General features: G+C 38.7%; 2 protein-coding genes across 2 annotated transcripts in view; one reads left to right on the top strand and one right to left on the bottom strand.

The window, feature by feature from the left end:
• sorcs3b (sortilin related VPS10 domain containing receptor 3b) overlaps positions 1-11,014 on the top strand; it is a 48,974-nt gene extending 37,960 nt beyond the window's left edge. The window contains exons 19-27 of the mRNA XM_004077342.5: positions 234-420; positions 695-828; positions 1,169-1,292; positions 1,607-1,719; positions 1,990-2,127; positions 3,543-3,642; positions 6,550-6,655; positions 6,745-6,905; positions 10,749-11,014. Of these exons, the coding sequence (XP_004077390.2) occupies positions 234-420; positions 695-828; positions 1,169-1,292; positions 1,607-1,719; positions 1,990-2,127; positions 3,543-3,642; positions 6,550-6,655; positions 6,745-6,905; positions 10,749-10,813 (1,128 nt within the window). The 3' untranslated portion in view covers positions 10,814-11,014. The remainder of the gene's footprint in view (positions 1-233; positions 421-694; positions 829-1,168; positions 1,293-1,606; positions 1,720-1,989; positions 2,128-3,542; positions 3,643-6,549; positions 6,656-6,744; positions 6,906-10,748) is intronic.
• Positions 11,015-15,012: 3,998 nt separating this feature from the next.
• The window catches only part of LOC101170785 (VPS10 domain-containing receptor SorCS1), a 64,116-nt gene continuing 61,166 nt past the window's right edge, over positions 15,013-17,962 (bottom strand). Inside the window, exon 27 of the mRNA XM_023963117.2 lies at positions 15,013-16,888. Coding sequence (XP_023818885.1) covers positions 16,830-16,888 — 59 coding nt within the window. The 3' untranslated portion in view covers positions 15,013-16,829. The remainder of the gene's footprint in view (positions 16,889-17,962) is intronic.

Raw genomic sequence — 17,962 nt, 5'->3', positions numbered from 1 at the left:
TGAACATCTGACGATCTTTCCAATCTCTGTGGTGCTTTTCTTTTTTTCTTTGTTTTATATCTGTCGTCTTCCATCCATATTGACCTGTAGAACAATTGTGGCACAGCTTCAGGGAGGCCTCAGCTCAGGCACTTAGGCGGGCGACTGGGCTGCATCCAGCTGAATGTGGCCTAAATGATACGTGCTGATCAAAGCAGTGATGACAGATGCCGTGTCATTCCATCTGTCCGCAGGGAGAGTCGCTGAGCACCAGCATCCAGCTCGACTTCGGAGACGGCATCAAGATCACATACTCTAACCTGAGCAGGACCAGTGATGGCATCAAGCACATCTACAGAACGACTGGGATTTACCGAGTGACAGCTTCGGCAGAAAACAGCCAGGGATCTGACAGCAGCGTGCTGTTTTTGCACATCACCAGTATGTGAATAAGTAACATCATTACTCATTCCTGCGGCAATGCATAGAGCATGAGGCTCCTCTTTTTCATGGATAGTCATGTCTCCTTTCGCTGTTGACTTTTATGTCAGTCGTGGTTGCATCATTTTGAAGCATTTCAGCCTTGGAAAATGCAAAAGCACGCACCTGGAGCTACAGTACTTGTACACTAGCTGTAAAACACAATAATGCCTTCCTGCATGCATTAATTTGATGTACAAATGGATATGTGTTGGTGTTTGTGTTACTGCCTCAGGTCCAGTGGAGCGTATATATCTCTCCGCTCCTATTGTGACCATCAGGGGGAAGGCAGCTAATCTCACTGCAGTGGCTTGGCCAAGCCACTCCAGAACTCTGACCTTCTTCTGGTGGTTCGACAACAGCTCCGAGGTGAGAAGTTTATCCCCCGCCTGCCACAGTTTCACACATTTTCCATCCGGTCCAGTTTTATTTCCCACTCTCCCAGTTCACTCCCGATGCTGCTGATTACATTGTAAGAGTTAACTTTGCAGATTTTTCTCAAATCATGCAAAATCTGATTGCACATGGATGCCCTTTATCTTACTGGCAGATCCAGCTGGGATGGTTTGTGAAATTTATCATGTTAATTGTCTTCTCTGCAGTAAGTCTCCTCATTATACAGTGAGTCAGGGACTGACTGTATGTAGTATTCAATATTATGCAGCTTTTTGTGTGCAGTTCCTTTGTTTTTTTTCCTTTTGAAATCCAGCCCATTATAACCTTGGAGGGAAGCATCTCGCACACGTTTCACAGAGTGGGAAAAAACAAGGTCACTCTCCAGGTTGCTTGTGGAAGCACAGTAATGCAAGACTCGAAAGTCATAACTGTTAGAGGTGAGTTGTGGGAGGAAGCTTCAAAGTATTTTATAAAAAGATACACAAATGTGCAATATGGTATCTGAAGAAAATGCTTGGGGCGTTTTGGTCGGCGCTGTAACCAGTGTCTTGTTAACGTAGATCCTGCTTAATGAATAAAACGTCACGGTTTCCCGAACATGAAACCTGGTGCACCAATTAACTTCAAGGCGCATGAAGCCAAATGAAAAAGGACAAAACTGCACATCAGATTAATCAACAACTAAACCAGAAGTAGCATTCATATTTAACAGACATCACTTCAGATTTTCTCTTCTTGTTTTGTTTTGCAGAGTTCTTCAGGTCCCTGCTGTTGTCGTTTTCTCCAACTCTTGACGAGCACAACCCTGACATATCTGAGTGGAGGGAGGACATAGGCCGTGTGGTGCGGACAGCTCTGTCACAGGTACAGCAAATCCCAAAAGCCAAACCAAGACTAGACTTTGCTTTTAGGTTCGTTACTATTTTATATCTGTATACGGTAATAAAGCAGTGATGATCCTTCATCCTCCTTATGTATTTGTAGAGACAGTCACTGTGGATTTCAAATTAAGTTGATGTCAAAACGGTTAGCTTTGGGACCGCATTTCACTTTGTGAACTGGGAGTTGATTTGACAAAACTTGAACCTCAATAATGAACTTACATCTGCTTGTTGTCTGCTTGTTTGGTCACAGCAAGTGTCTGGAGTGCCCGAAGATCAGCTGCTGGTGTCATTGTACCCAGGGCTTCCAACAACTGCAGAGCTCTTTATTCTGCCATATGAGCACACGTACAGTGAGCACAAGAGAAGCAGCGAGGAAGACCTGCAGACAGTAAGAGCCACAGAATGCAACTTTTGACTTATTCAAAAACCGTTTTAGGGCCACCAAAGTTGGACTACATTTAAAATGTTTACATCTTAAAAGAACAAAGCCCTGTACATGAAATTCACAAAAAAAAGATCCCCCAAATATCAGTAATTTATGTCCACATATTAGTATTTTATTAGCATTTTGTGGGAACAAGTTAGTATTTTCTGCACACAATATTAGTAGACTACCTTGTGTGCACACATAACCATTTTGTGACCATGATTAATAATTTTGTGCACAGAAATAAGTATATCATGGTCACAGCCTACATGTGGGAAACTTTCTCAAATTTCTTTGCAAATAGAATATATTTAAAGCAGTTCATCACTTTCTAAGAAACTTCAAATTACAATGACTACCGGTAGTAAGAATTTTTTGGTTACTTTTAGCCATGGACTGACGTGACAGTTTTAAAAGGTTCAGCCAACACCTATACAGACAAGATTTCTGCACAGTGAGAAGGATAGTTGCCGGGGGGGGGGGGGGGGGGTCAATCCAGCAGTGATGAACTGTGGGAGCTATGCATTCATTAATTACAGCTGTCTTCAGTGAAAATTTGCAAAAAACTACCCTTTGAAAAATTAGGTGGGTATTTGGAGTAAACCTCAGTCTTCCATCATTTTGGGTTCACCTCAGATCTCCTTACTCCTCGGCTGTCTTGGCAGGCATTAAACCTCTGCTGCAAAATTTAGCTACTGGAGTTTTTAGTTTGTAGTAACTAAGATAGTTCAAGCTTGTAAACATAGCCTGATCTGTAAATTATAAAAGTTTGATCCAAAGTTCAGCTCATTCATCTTTGAAATTTTTTGTAAATAAAACCGAGACTAAAGCAGAGCAGTTAGTTGGCTGTATGTTCGAGACAAAGCCAAATGGCATAGGTGGCTCATCTGAAACTGAAGTCATCACAGTAGGTGTATAGTGTATGGTGTTATAGGTGGAGGTTTACTCCAGTGTCACCTTAATTTCACTGGAAATTCTTCTAAATGCTTTGTCAGACCTTGAACCTAGGATCAACCCATAATAGTCCTTTTTGACATGTTTCAGGTGCCTTGATGTCACTCTGATTAATGTTAAACTTTCTTTAGCTGGTAGCATAAGGCAACAATGGTTTCACCATCTAATATGACTTTGTTTAATCTATTTTCTTTTTATTTAGTGCAGATAAAATTGATTGTTTTCATTTTTTTAGCCTATTTTAATTTCATGTATCATGCAAAAGATTGGAATTTGCTTTAATTCTACTTAAAAAAAGGACAAAGCATAAACAAGGTTATATCAGTTAAATAAATATATTTTTTCTTCTCCTTTTTTCCCTTTTGTTGGCATTTTCCACATAAATATATTGTAAATATTCTCTTTATTTCCATCCTAAACAGATATCAGATATTTTTGTTTCTGCTTTGAACCAAGGCCTGGTCCAGTTTGAGCTGAAACCTGATGTTCACATTATTATTTACATGACTCAGCAAACCCTGGGTAAGTTTTTTCGGGCCTTTTAAGTCCCTTTTTCTGTGCATGAAATCCTACATTTGTAACACTTTTGAAGGTGCATAAATCACAACAGACCCAAGGTTCAATTTATGCCAATTTATTATGGTGTAGATGCATTTTTGCAGTATTTTCGGCTTGCAAGGGCAGAAAGAATCAGTCTCACATAAATTCTTTTGACACAAAGTATTAACCAGTGCTGAAAAAGAAGAAAGAAAGTACAGTAAATCCCAGGGATTAAATATTGTTCACAGCGTGCCAATATTATACCTGAGGGGACAGTAGCTCTGTTTGAAATCAGCCGATCAATGATGTGATTGACAAAGAATGCATTTGGTATGCACAGGAAATTGGCAGGGTCACTCGGTCATTAGCATATCGCAAAAACGTGTCGATCAAGCCTGCGTGCCTTTACCCTTTTCATCCACCAATGAATCTGTCTTCATTTGTGTCTGCATACAAAGGTCTGGGTTGCTTTTAAAATGATCTAGAAAGGTCATACACTTCATGGGCTTCTGTCTGAAGGAGAGAAAGATGGGTGGCAAGGGGAAGTACTTTGAATATTGCATCTCAGCATTTGAAAAGCCAGGCCTATGCATAAGCTGCTACCTTATGACAGACCCCAGGGGGAAACAGTAGGCCTCCTAAAGGTTCTCTTTAATGCCCTGAGGGGATAACTTGCAAAGAGGTGCACTTTAGCCTGCAGCTGCAGTTGATGCCTGACATGGTATAATAATGGTAATCTCTTTGTAAAAAAACAGCAAACTGTCATATAAAAAAGAAAATGCTACTTACTTTTCTTTAACTTTTTATCAAATCAAAATTTTTTTTAAATCAAATTTGATTACACTTGTTAACTCTTACAGTTAAGGAAACAAAAAAAATTGCTTTGTGGATGTCAAATTGAAAAATCAACTAGTTAATTGAATGGTCAACGTTTAAAAGTGTTCATTTTTTCAAAATAATAATAATGATAATAATTGCTCAGTTATTTCACAGTCCTTACAATTTGAAATTAATGTGAAATTTTTTTACATAAGTCATAAACCATAAACTGTATAAACCATTAAAAAAACAAAAAACATTTTGATTATTATCAGCTGAGTGGCCTTAGAGTACTGGCCGTCCGCCCTGAGACTGGACGGTCATGCGTTCAAATCCTGGGCCAAGTCATACCAAAGACTCTAAAATGGGACCCAATGTCTCCCTCCACGACACTCAGCATTAAGGGGTTGGATTTGGGGGTTAAACTACCACAAGCGAGCTGTGTCTGCAGCACACCTCTCCCCCAGGGAATGGGTCAAATATGGAGAGCAAATTTCACAAACCTAGGAGCGTGACAACTAATGTAATAATTGACAGCCCATTTTAGGTAACCTTGTATTATTTCAACTGTTGACTTTAATCAAAGTTAGTGAACAGCCAGAAACCAGCAGCAACACATGTTAAATCAATGTGCTTAACCCTTAGAACCGGAGAAGTTGCCAGCAACGCTGAGATGACACACGCTCTTTGACATAGCATAACTCCTCAACTGTTTATGCGATCAGCGTGAATCAGAGGATTCAGGCGTGGAGAACATCAGCTTTGCACCAATATGCAACGCATAAATGCAACATATTACTGATGAAAATTGTTTTGAAATTCAGCTGCCAGTCTTATTTTTAATCAGTCAAAAGAAAATGACACTCCACCTATCAGATCTCTGCAGTGGCTTCCTGCAGCTGTCCAAACAGATGTAAAGCCCTGACGCTGGCCTTCAGACAGGCCTTTCCCACCACTGAAGAGCTACTGATGGGTCAGTGCAGCTGTCAGTCAAATTGCTTAACTGGTTCAGCTCCAGGGCTTCTAGAGAACCTGTGTGTGTTCGGACATGTGCAGAGCCAATTTTGATAACTTCCAACTGTGTGTATGAAAAAAATGTATATGCATATAAAATCCTTTGACTAGGTAGCCTGTCAGTCTTATACACATGCAGTGGTTCTTCACTCTATAGCACAGCAAGAATTTGAGGTGTGTATAGGTACCAGGATTGAGAAACCTTAAGGCGGTGAAAGAAAAAAGCTCAGTGCTTAGAAAAACTGGATAAGCACCAAAGCCAGATCTGTCAAAGAAGCCAAGAGTGGTCAACTCAACAACTTAATCCACAGCCCTTATCCACAGCTACCCTTCCAGCCCCTAGCACTCCGACAAGGAAAGACGACTGGTGGTGCCTGCAGTGAGAGAGGAGATTCTGTAAATGATTACATGTAAAATCTCCATTGCATGATTACTGACACAATACTTAATGATTATTAGCACATACTTGTCCATCTTAGCAATCATTTGTATACTTTTACATTCATAAATCGTTTCTTTCTAAAAAGAAAACTACTTGCCTAATGAGACACAAAGTTTTTACTAATCTGTTTCTTATTGCCTTGGCAACTTTTTATGTGCAACAACTTTCTGAAGCAGCATTAGTTTTATAAAGAAGTTCTCCTTTACAAAGTTGGAAATAATAAAGAAAGCATTAGAACTTGCAACCGACCAATTTACAGATGACTGCTAACTCCCTAAGGTGTTTCATACGAGTTTGATTGATCTAATAACCGTTACTGATGAATCGTTGTCTAAAGAAACTCTTGAATAACTGGCCCCTCTTGCTACACCTTTTGTGCACCTTGTTGTGAAACGTTACAAAGGAAACCTATTGTTTGGGTGCAATAGGTGCATATTAGTCATCAACCACCCTGTTTTAAAAACCATCACTGTTCATAGAAAAATGACACACACACAAAAAAAACAGAAAAAACAGAAAAAATCTCCCAAATTGAAAAATATTAGTTGTCCTAGTTGGAAGAAAACTGTACAGCAAATGGCTCACACATTAATCAAAATGTCCTTGTGTTTCAGCACCTCTTGTGCATTCAAACTCCATCCACAGTGGGTCGGCCATGTTGATGTTGCTCACTGTGGTGTTTGTCGGTTTAGCTGCATTTTTTATCTACAAGTTTAAAAGGTTTGTCCACTCAGATAAGAAAGAAAATTATACATAGCTCACCTGTGAATAAAGACATTTATCATCCCGACTTGTGCTGCCCTGTTCAGGAAAATCCCTTGGATCCATGTACAGACTGAGGACACCCATGAGAAGGAGCCAGAGGTCATAAGCACAGTGGGCCAGAGTGACGCCAAGTCCAAGGTCAAGCTCAGTGAGTTCCCCTCTCAGAAGGAGCTAATGGAGAAAGAGCTGGAGAGCAGGAGCAGAGGTAAACACCTATAGATCACCACAATTAGCACCACTCAAGTCTTACTGTAACAGAGAAAAATATGTAGGCAGCTTCCGGTGTCTGAAAGAGCATTTTAAGGACTAAAAGAAAACATTTTTGCTGTTTTAAAAAAATAAAAAATAAAGATTATAAGGTTTTTTTATGATTTTTGTTTCTTATTCCAGGTAGATTTAAAAAGCTGATCTGCAATTTATGAAATGTTTTTTTTTTTTACTTTCAAAGAAAAACATATAGAATGCATAAGACAAAAAATTTAAACCACAACACAATTAACGTGTTTATTCTTATGAAAATGTTTTAGGATCTCAAAAACCTCACTCAGAAAATGTGTAATAACAGAATTTTGCTTTCTTCTGAACACACTCTATTAATACCTATGAACTCTGATCCGTTTATCCATTAAAACAGGATTTATAGGATGACTGTCACTGAAAGAGACTGATACAGATTAAAATTTAATTGCTCTAAAAATACATCACTTAGTGTGTGAGTACATACTTATTGCATTTGCTGCACGCGGAGGCAGTAGGCTTGCTTCAGCTTTGCATAAATGGTTGATACGAGAGTATTGTACTCCGTGTTGAAGTGCAGCGCACGTCCGCGGAGCTAAAAAGTATTTATCACTGCAGCGCGTCCTGTTGCCCACCAAGAGCCCCACTGCCGCATCTGCATACAACTTAGATATCTTCATGACAAGTTAATGTGTTGATGTTTCTGCTGACATCCACCGTGATGCCTTCGAAATGAGAGCTGTTCCGTCTCGGCTCCCAGAGTGGACCATTTGACAAAAGTAGCATTGCAGTGCTTCTGACATAGACTTGTGGGCTGCAGGCCTTTTTTCTGGTCACTCAGCACTTTGGCTGTTCTTCATTTCTCAGCTGTTTCTACCTTTCCAAGTCCTTGCTGATCTGAAACAAATTAACTGCCTTTTGGTTTCTTTAGAAAGTGTTTATTTATTAAAGAGCAGAGCTGCTTGAGACCTTTTGATCTTCGGTTCACTCAGTTAATTTCCAACTTTCGGCTTGGTTTTGTTTTCATATGGCTTTGCTACGTGGCTATATCTATTTAAAACCATTGCAGTGTTTATGCATGTAATTGAATGTTTGGAAATTTGCTTTAATCTTTATGTGCAGTTGTCCAAATCAAAACACATCAGTTCAAGTAAAGCGGAATTGGACAAAGATGAAAAATGAGGTCCACGTGTAGTTACAGATCTGTCTCTTGATTAATGTTGAAGCCAAATGGTTAAAGGCGCATTTGAAAAACTGAGATTTAACATGTATTTCTCAGTTTAGTGGAGATTCCAAAGTGTGGGTGATGCATCAAACCTGGACACAAAATTTCAACATGTGTTGCCCAATCCATAGACTGTAGAAAACGTAGTTAATCTGTAGATTCACCCTTTCTATGAAAAAGATATATCTATTTAATCTCCATCATGTGCTTTGAATTCATTTTAAAAATCTTAGAAAGATCATATATCCTGAATGTTTAAGGAATGAGAATTAGTTTTAATGTTCAATTATTACATTATTACATGTCAGATTATATTGCATACTTTCTCCACGATTGACTATTGCCATTAAAAATATTTTTGGGTTTTACACTCACAGGATGGTTTGTCTAGGGTTTTAGGGGACAGTAACATAAGACATGCCAATGCACTGGTTTTAAAGGGCTTTTATTACCAAAGGAAATGAAAAATGACAAAAATGTGTTTATAAAAATATACAATGGGTGATTCTGACCAATAGTGCATCCTACATAAATTAATTGATTGGCATCTATAGGGTACCCTGTTAAAAACCTCCCACCCACAGGTCTCAAAGACATTAACACAACTAATGCCTTAGTCATATAAAGGGGGAAACCCGTGTTGCTGGTTTTTGGGTTGTCCAGCCCGTGAAGGGTCGCAGATCTCGCTGAAAGAGAGCATATGTAGGTTTAGCAGTTCGCTCCAGGCTCTGCGGCCACCTCAAGGGACGTCATGAAAATGGAACCAACCATCACCACACATGTGGTAACTGTTTCGTTAAGTATTTGAAAGGATATGATAATGTAAGATACGACACATAGGATGTACATGTGATGCTGTGGTATGGTCCCCTAGCTCCATACTCCAGTCAATAGTGAGGTGGGCTCACTGGCTCCTTACTGACTTTGTGTAAATGCTGCATGGGGTTTGGCAGGTGATGCGCAAGTGCCATAGAGTGCCCGTATGCCCACACAAACTGCACTTTCTAATTTCCTCATTTCTTATATTCAGGCTGCAAGCAAAGAGTGTACTTATAACTTGAGCAGCACTAACAAGCCCCTTGTGCAGAGTGCAGGTTTCAGGGGGGTGAAAAAATGAAAAATAAAGTGTATGAGACGTTCCTGCGTCTCACCTACTTCACCCTTACGTGTTGTTTAGGTGTTCACTACAACCAGTCGCCAACAGCATGCCCATAGGAAAAATGTGCATAAATATTTGTGTACTACGGGCCTACTGAACAGTTAATGAACTTCTGCATGCCCAGAGGCACCAGAATTGGCAGATTTGCTAACTCTTCACCCGCAGACAGCCCGTATCCACCCGTAATAGCAGTTGTGAGTAAGGCATTAAGAGGATCATGAGGACAAACACTCAGTGTCTCTCCAGGAGTGTTATAGATCTCCTGTTGATAGGCTGTGAAGTCTGATTGGTCAATTTGCAGGGCCTCAGCAGGTGTCCTTACCTCTAAAAAAATATGCAGATGGGAAACAAACACAAAAAACAAAACAAATATGGATGTGACTTGGACATTTTCATAATTATTTAACAAACTACTCCAAAGAGTCTATGTTTCTCTAATCAGGATCTTTAAAACTGCCATAATGAAATGTAAACATTGGATAGTGCTGCTCTGTGAGTAGAAACTACAACCAGAAAGGGTTGAAGAAAATGCAAACACAAAATGCAAAAATGAGCTGCAATTATCCTGTGTGGCGAAACAACAGTCTAATTTATCATAATTAAATGTGTTGGGTAACAGGAGACTGTAAAATTAAACAGACAAAAAGCAACAAACCCAAATGAAAAGACTTCAAACTATGTGCAGAGTAAATGAGGCACAACAGAATAATGTTCCATTGGGCTAGACCCACTTAGATTATTGTTAATAGTATTCCAACTTTGATGACACATCATCTTTGTTATACAGTTTCCAAAATGCGCATGAAATAAAAACAGAAACTCATTTTACTCCTACTCATCTTACAAAGTTTGTGAGGGGAGTCAAGGTGAAGGACTTTTCTGTTTTGCAGCTTTTGAATTCTGTCTGTTAGAAAATCAGGGTCTGAAGAGTTTTGGAAGTTATTCATTTGTCATGTTTTGAATCTTAGTTTTTTTAAATCTATTGATTAATTTACATTCTTTACAAACCATAATTTGTGTAATGGCTCACACGGTCCACGTGATGTATATGGTGATGTGGGAAATGCAATTTCAATCTCATAAATTATTACCTCCAGAGTAAATCTCAGCTGACAACTGGAGCTTGACCTTAATTAATTTACTCCTTCGTTATATCTCACACAGGTCAAATTTGAATTGTGCTGTATTATGAAAATGATTGAATTTGAGTTAAAGGCCTAGACCCAGGAAAGATATGTTCATTAATAATGGCTTCCTTCTTATGCTTAGACCTGCTTGGATATTGTCCTTTTGGTTCGGACAGATATCTTCTCAGACAATGGTCACATGTGCATGACCAATAAGTGTTTGTCCAATGTACATGTATGTCAAAACAGCTGAATGGTTCTTGCAGTACTGCATTTTATCATTTGTTTTCATAATTTCAGGGGGATTTGGAAGAAATATGGAGAGAATTGTCACCAGAGAATTCCCAAACTGTACTAACGTGTAACACAAATGGATTCTGGAGGAAAAGTACAACTTGTTGTCTTTCACTTGTGATGTCATCATTTACTTTGGCTTTATTTATTTATTTGTATGTTTTATGCAAACTGATGTTCTTGTTAAACGTAAAGAGTTCCGCTCACAGGTGGCAGAGTGGGCAGTGTGACAGCATCTGGGATTAACAATCCTCCACTTCGATGCGGGGTCACACATGGTTATAAATACTTTCATAGTTTGTACATTTTTTCTAACATTTTGATTATTTACACATCAGTGTAACACAGAAAGTATGGAAATTTGTGTCTGGTAGATCATTTCTTTGCTGTGTCAATGCTTCTTTGCAATTAATCTTTTGCTTTTGTGGAACCTGGTTATAAGATTAAATGGTCCCATATTTGAGTAGAACATGCAGATTAGCAGCAGATTAATTAAAATGCACCCAATTAAATGTTTAAAATCAGATCCCACAAGTGTTCATTGGGGATTCAAGATTGCTGTTACATCTTTTCTTCTTGTCAAATCCCAAATTCTGGAGGTAGTCTCTGAGAAGATATCCTCTGTGGTGTGGTATTTGTCATCCAAATAATAGGTTCATGCCAAAAGAGATTCTGGGGTCAAATTTGCAACCCGCTGCCACTCTTGACGCGCGTAAAAATTTGCTGCTTGACACTAAAATGTGTTCATGAAATTGAAGCTCCTAAAGTGTGTGGGAGGAGCTACTGAGAAGGAGATTTTAGCCATACATACACAATACATGGAAGATACTGAGAGATCAAGCGGATTTATTTTGGAGAGCTCTACAAAAGGATCGGCAAACACGTCCCCGTGTCTGGTTTCCTGGGATCATTCAGAGACGCTCACGGTACGGTGAGCTTCACTGCGTTTGAATTTCATCGATACTTCTGCCTCTCTGTGACCCAATTTCACGACTTGCTTGCTTAAGTTCGAGCCTGGAAAAAATATATTTTTATTAATGTCTCGTTGCGAACAAGAAAAATATAAAGTTCAGGTGGAGTCCAAAAGCCACATGGAGGAGAATCTGATTGTTCTCCTCCATGTGGCTTTTGGACTCCACCCGCTGATCGCGTCATCAACCCATTACGGGTCAAAGCTTAGTCCTTAGGGGTTGACGCAACATGAATTCTTCACCGAAGTTTAGATATTTGAGTCTAGAAACATTCGAAACGCGCTGCTGCTAGACCGGCGCCCTGCACCTGATGCTCAAAAACGCCCTGCAGGACCTCTGATCACATCTGTACATTGACTTCACATTGAAGCTGGACACCCCTGATGCACAAATTCAAGTTGGTGCGAGTTAGTTTTAGAAAATAGAGTTCAGTCGCACACGGTAGCAATATGGGAATGTCGCTGGTTGAAGAACCTCATCCAGATTTCTTTCTACCTTTAATGATGACAAAGTCTCACTTTTTGAATGAGTGAGCGCCACACCACACCATCATACTGCTTCAATCCATGCATTGTACTTTGTTGTTGCAGCAATCAGATTAGCATTCTTTGCTTCTTTTTCACATTTTGACCTTATATTAAGACTACCATTGGCAGATTCTTAACTTGTCGCTGAACAATAATAGTCTAAATAGTGGAGGACAGTCATGGCAGGCCTCCTTGAGAATTGAGAATGGATTCCAGTTTGTCCTATATTGTGTTGGCATTTTTTTTCTCGGCCCCGACTGTAATTTTGGCACCTGACTGGCAGCACCTGGAGGTACAAGAAACTCACAACAGGAGTCAATAGCATTAGGAAAATAAGATGTTTTGCATATGCAGAAAAGATTTGGCAAATTATTCATGGACGCAACCCACATCTCCAGCTGCTCATCTCACAAATGTGTGTTCCTTACACGTGTCACCCTGTGAAAAAAAAAAAAAAAAGCCTTTCTAACAGAGATTTATTGACATAATGCTTTGCAACAACAAAAGAAAATAATCTACCAATCACACATTTTCCTGTTTTTGAGCTAAATGTATGCATTACTATGTCACAATAAAAGTACAGCAAACTGTACTTTAAAAATGAATGACTGTATGTTTGAATGTCAGTTAATGTAATATGAAAAAATAACACAAATGATCTTAGATTATTTAATACTTAAAATGAGTAGACCTGATTCTAGTTGGTTTAAAGTTCCAATAATTGATTATAACGACTTTCCACTGTACATGACATGTTGAGAATGGTTCTCCTGTTTTCATGTCCTGTCATCGTACGAGTTAAGGCCGTGAAGTCTCTCAAATACTTTTGTTTCATTCGTTGGTTTTTTTAACTGCCCTTTTTTTTAAATTTACATTTGAACAGATGTGAAAAAGAAGACCCATCCAGGCCTGCCTCCATGACAGGACACAATTGTAGATTTTTTGTCCCATTACCTTGAATATTTTTACTGCTTCAATAAAATAAGGTTTTTATGTTGTAAATATAGAATACATGTGTACAAATGTTAGAATCTGACAGCTGTGAATGCTTGAAGACACACACAGTATATATATCATATTGTGGTTTAAATGTCTGGAGGTTTTCATAGCTCTTTCTTAAACAACAAAAGTCTGGCCTTATTGGCAATAATGTTGCCAAATTGTAAATAAAATACGATACAACTGTTCCATTTGCCTCCATTATAAAGTCTGGCGGTTGTGTATTTTCATGACTCAAAAGTTGTATGTCAAATTTGTGCACCAATCTTTTTCTTTATTTTGAATTTATTTCACAAAGCATGCCCAAATTACTTGTGGTCGAAAACTATATTGCGGTGGCTGACTTTGGTATATGTACATATAAATAAACAATTCTATATATATTATGGTGGTTCAAAAGTTACACATACATTACTAAACACCATGTCTAATGGTCTACTTGTGCAGATTTGTGCATGATATGATCAACAATGTTGTTCGTTTGGTCAGTTATATAAAACAAATAATAGGATCATCTTGTTTAAAATCACATTTCTTACTGTAACCAATTCCCATATTGGAATTGTTCCAAATAAATGTATTTTTTTATATAATTATGTTTTTTGTTCTCTCTCTCTGTGATGTTTGGGGGGAATGTGAGAATATGTGGCCTGAAATTTACTGGCTTTGGGTTCGAGACGCTGTATTCTTCTAGCAATCTTATCTGATCAGTCTTTACCTTGTGGGAGCCAGTATATCAGCCTCAGCGTGTCACTGTTAATGATCTCACAGAGGCACTGAAGTCAGCTTTAATGGTCAAAGGTGAAATAACAGCAACGTGAGGATTCCCATCTGGCATTCAAACTGAGCTTGATTTTAGCTGCTGAGGCTCCACCGCAAAGATGATTTCTCTTTAATGGGAACAATTACTGATGTTTTGAATGACTGTTGAGAACTACGGCTATTTTTTGACTTTTTTTTCTCGTCTTATTGACTATGAATTGGCCATTTAAGTTGACAAAATCTGAAAGCAGGGGAGGGAAAACAATAGCAGGTTTTCTGCTTTGCATTTTGTTTCCAACCTTTGTATCATTCTCCAGTCTCCATCAATCCAGCAACTATTACCGCCCTGAGAGTCTTGTTCCTGCTCCTGCTCCAGCTCTCAGTCTGAATTAACACCAAGGTCTTTCTGCAGCCGCCCTGGGATGTTCGGCGTCACACAATCAAATTGAACGGTGACAATCACTAATGGATGATTCTCTGCAGCCAGACAGTGTAATGCAGCACTCAATGAAAGGAAACATACTCATCAATTTCACACTGTGGCTAACACAATATTGCTGTGGGTTATTGTTGTGGGACAATTTTTCATTCAAGGTGCTACCCAGACCGGGAAAATCTTCTTTGTTGATTGTGTGTGTGTGTGTGTGTTTGCGTTGATTTCCTGGAGAGGGGATAATTAATTTGTTGCGCAGTGGGAAAGCTGAGGAACCGGTCCATTAGAATCACTCCAGGCGACTGTGTGCTTTTCTTGGTCCTCCCTGCTCAGTCCTATTGTATCAGACAAATGGATGGAGTAAAACTTTGAGCATGCTAAGCAGCACTTATGAAAAGGCAAATCACCCAAAAAAAGTGCATTTTAGTTCAAAACAACCACTTCAACGGATGCAAAGTCACTTGAAGTGAAGTGTGCTAATTGAGCATAATTAGAGCTCAATTGCATGGTTTAAGATAAAAAAAAAAATCTGTCCATGCTCCTAGGACTCAATTTAAAAACCAGCTACAATGAATAACTGCTGTTTTTTTTTTCTTTATTCTGCAACCATGGTAACTTCAGCAAGATCGAATGAAAAACACAGAAACAATTCACCGGATAATCACGTCACTTGATATGAAAAAGTTGGTCAGCTTCTCAAGAAACAAAAAAAATTACTCCACATTTTTTAACACTTTTTTTTTCCCCTTCGGAAACAAGTTTCAAGGAGCTCGAAAGAGAAAATGAAACCCCATGCAACTTTGAATATAACTGTATTAACAGGAAAATTAATGGAACCTAAAGATATGGAACCAGCACAAAATAACATAAGTGAAAGAAAAGAAAAAATTCTTATGTTGAGAGTTCATCCTAGTTTATTTATGCTTCTGGCTCAATCAGAAGATTGCGAGGAAGAAGTATGGAGAAGCCTGTAGCCGATTTGTCTTACTGACATATGATGCTGCCAACACTTAAAAAGAAAAGTCTGATGAAGAAGAACCTCAGTACTTATTCCGAAGAGACAGCAGCTGACCGAAGCTGTGTGCGTAGGCTGAGCTGTGCTGACAGGAGATACGTCTTCTCTATCTCAGTGTCCCTCGCAGCGGAGGAGATGAACAAATCTGCAGCCTTTTGTCCGCTGAGTCCTTAGGGGCAAACCTCGAACAGACCGAGTGCTCCTCTGCATCTGTGGAAGCTTGGGAAACTGCTTTTTAAGGTTGGTGTCGTGTTGGTGGGTAAACAATGTGGTATAAACCGAGACAAAAAGAAACTTAGTTTAAAGGCTCCAAAACTTTCAGAGATCAAAGACAGGGGGAAATAGTTTATGAAATTGTGTCAAGGAGTCTTTTTGTATAAACAAACCTTGACTCAACTAATTAAAACTCCACATTTGGCACTGCACACCGTTTTTGCATTATGATAAACATCTCCTGTGCTGCAGGATTTACTTGAAATTATTCAGTAAATTAAAATTTTGTCTTTGCTGAAATCAAAGTATGGACACAATTGGCAACAGGCATTAGTTTGCCACCAAAAAAAAAAGCAAATAACATTCACATATAGGAGTCTTGTTGCAATAATAAACTATATGAATGATTTAGATCAGCCAGAGCCAGATTTCTGTTTCTTCACTTTTCCTAAACTGACTTATTTGTGTCTCCTATACAAGAGGGACAGCTCAGATTCTCATCTTCTGTGCATACCTATCTGTAATAATCTTCTGTTATTTTTTTTTTTTTGCGTTGACACATAACATTTCGAGCTGCAGAGACAAGCTTGATGGAATACACAGATCTGGGACAGGGAGTCCTCCATCATCTCCTGGATATTGCGAGCCTTCATCTGATGAGAATTTGGTGATAAGATGTACTGATTGCAAAGAGCTTAATGAATTTGCTTCTCTCACTGTCTTACGCCGATAAGCTAGCTTTGCACAGTTGTGGAAAGTAAACTTCACAAACACAAGTCAAAAATGGGAATTTGTTTTTTCCATACATTATGACACGTCCCTCGCCTCCTCGCGCATGATGTGTTCCTGTTTGAGCAAACGTAGCTGTAACCAGCTGAGACAAATAACTTTACTTCTTCCATTATGGATGTACATTATTTACATAAAAAGATCAATGTCCTTGCAAAAATACAAGTATTTCAGTCAAAAAGTGTTCCTTTTCAAGAGGCAAGTATAAATCTGTACAGTCTCCTTGGAGGGATTTAGGCAGCACAGTGTGAACTGGTCCATCCATGCATGGGTAGCAAAACACTTGAGACCATTCATTGTGACCGCGCTCTCGTAGCTTACTGGAAGTAACTGCCAAAGAAGATGTATTGCTTTCGAGTCGGTCATAGACTCCCAACATTAAAACACATGGGGCGCCTCGTCAGAGAGCTTGATGTCTGTGTGAGATGGCAGGTAGCCTGTCGAGGGAGAAGGGAGGATAGGGAAGAGACAGAGAAGGAATTTTATGTATCTGAATTAGGGGGATTTTTTTTTTTTTTTTTTTGGCTGGCAAACACATTTATCTTGGATGGGTTGATTGTTTACTGTAGGTATGAGGAGAGATAAATCAACTGCAGCTACGTAGATGAAAATGCTTTCACCGCTCTGTTGCTTTCCTGGGGCACTAATTATTTTATTGGATCAAATATTTCACCTGGACGCTCTCATCCCTTTAGCTGGCACTTGTGCTTCGTTTACCTGTGTACTCTAATATCATGCAATGACAAAGTAAAGATAGTGCCTTCATAAATATATGCCAGAATAATAATAACTGCTTCTTGGCATCTTTGTATGGAGAAGGCAGGGAAAAAAAGAAGAAGCATTAGCAATTAACAAGATGTGGATATCTCCTCTTTGTCACAGAGCTTTTACTTTGAAATGCAGTTTGTCACGGTAGTGACAGCTTATAATTTACTGAAATATTGCTTACGAAAATCATACTGCAGTACTGGGTGGAAAATCTCAGTTTCATGTGAGACTGAGGTTTTAAGATGAGTGTTTTTTTATTTTGATCAGTTAGAATTGGACTGTCTTTATCCCGGTTTTTATTTTTGTTGAACATAGATAGGACTTTTACCTTTTACTTTAACCCAACCAAACCTGAAAATAAGGTTCTATGTTTTTTTTCTTCTTCGGCTTAAATTTGAGCAGTGACTCCAGCATAATAAACCTTTACTGTTAGGAAGGAAAACCTTTGAAGAGTCTAGATTTTTATTTTTTTTTGTAAACCTTTTTGCACACTTTTTCACTCTTATTTTCTCATGACAAATGTAAAAAAAAAAGTATACAGTAGCATAATTCTGCAGTCAGTCAATCTATAAAACAAGAAAACAAGACCATGATTATGCCAATGTTGAGAACACAGAAAAGTAGTCGCGATTTATTTACAATAGTCAACAGTCATGGTGAAAAAAAGAAATACTAGATAAACTTTTTGCCTGCTATTAATTTTTCAAATGAAAAGTGAAATAGGTTGTTTGGTCAAAAAAGCT

Source organism: Oryzias latipes, chromosome 15, assembly GCF_053564925.1.
Source record: "Oryzias latipes strain Hd-rR chromosome 15, Olatipes_Hd-rR_3.1".
Taxonomy (NCBI): domain Eukaryota; kingdom Metazoa; phylum Chordata; class Actinopteri; order Beloniformes; family Adrianichthyidae; genus Oryzias; species Oryzias latipes.
Note: the sequence above shows the minus strand (reverse complement) of the source record. Positions and strands in the feature narration are given on the sequence as shown.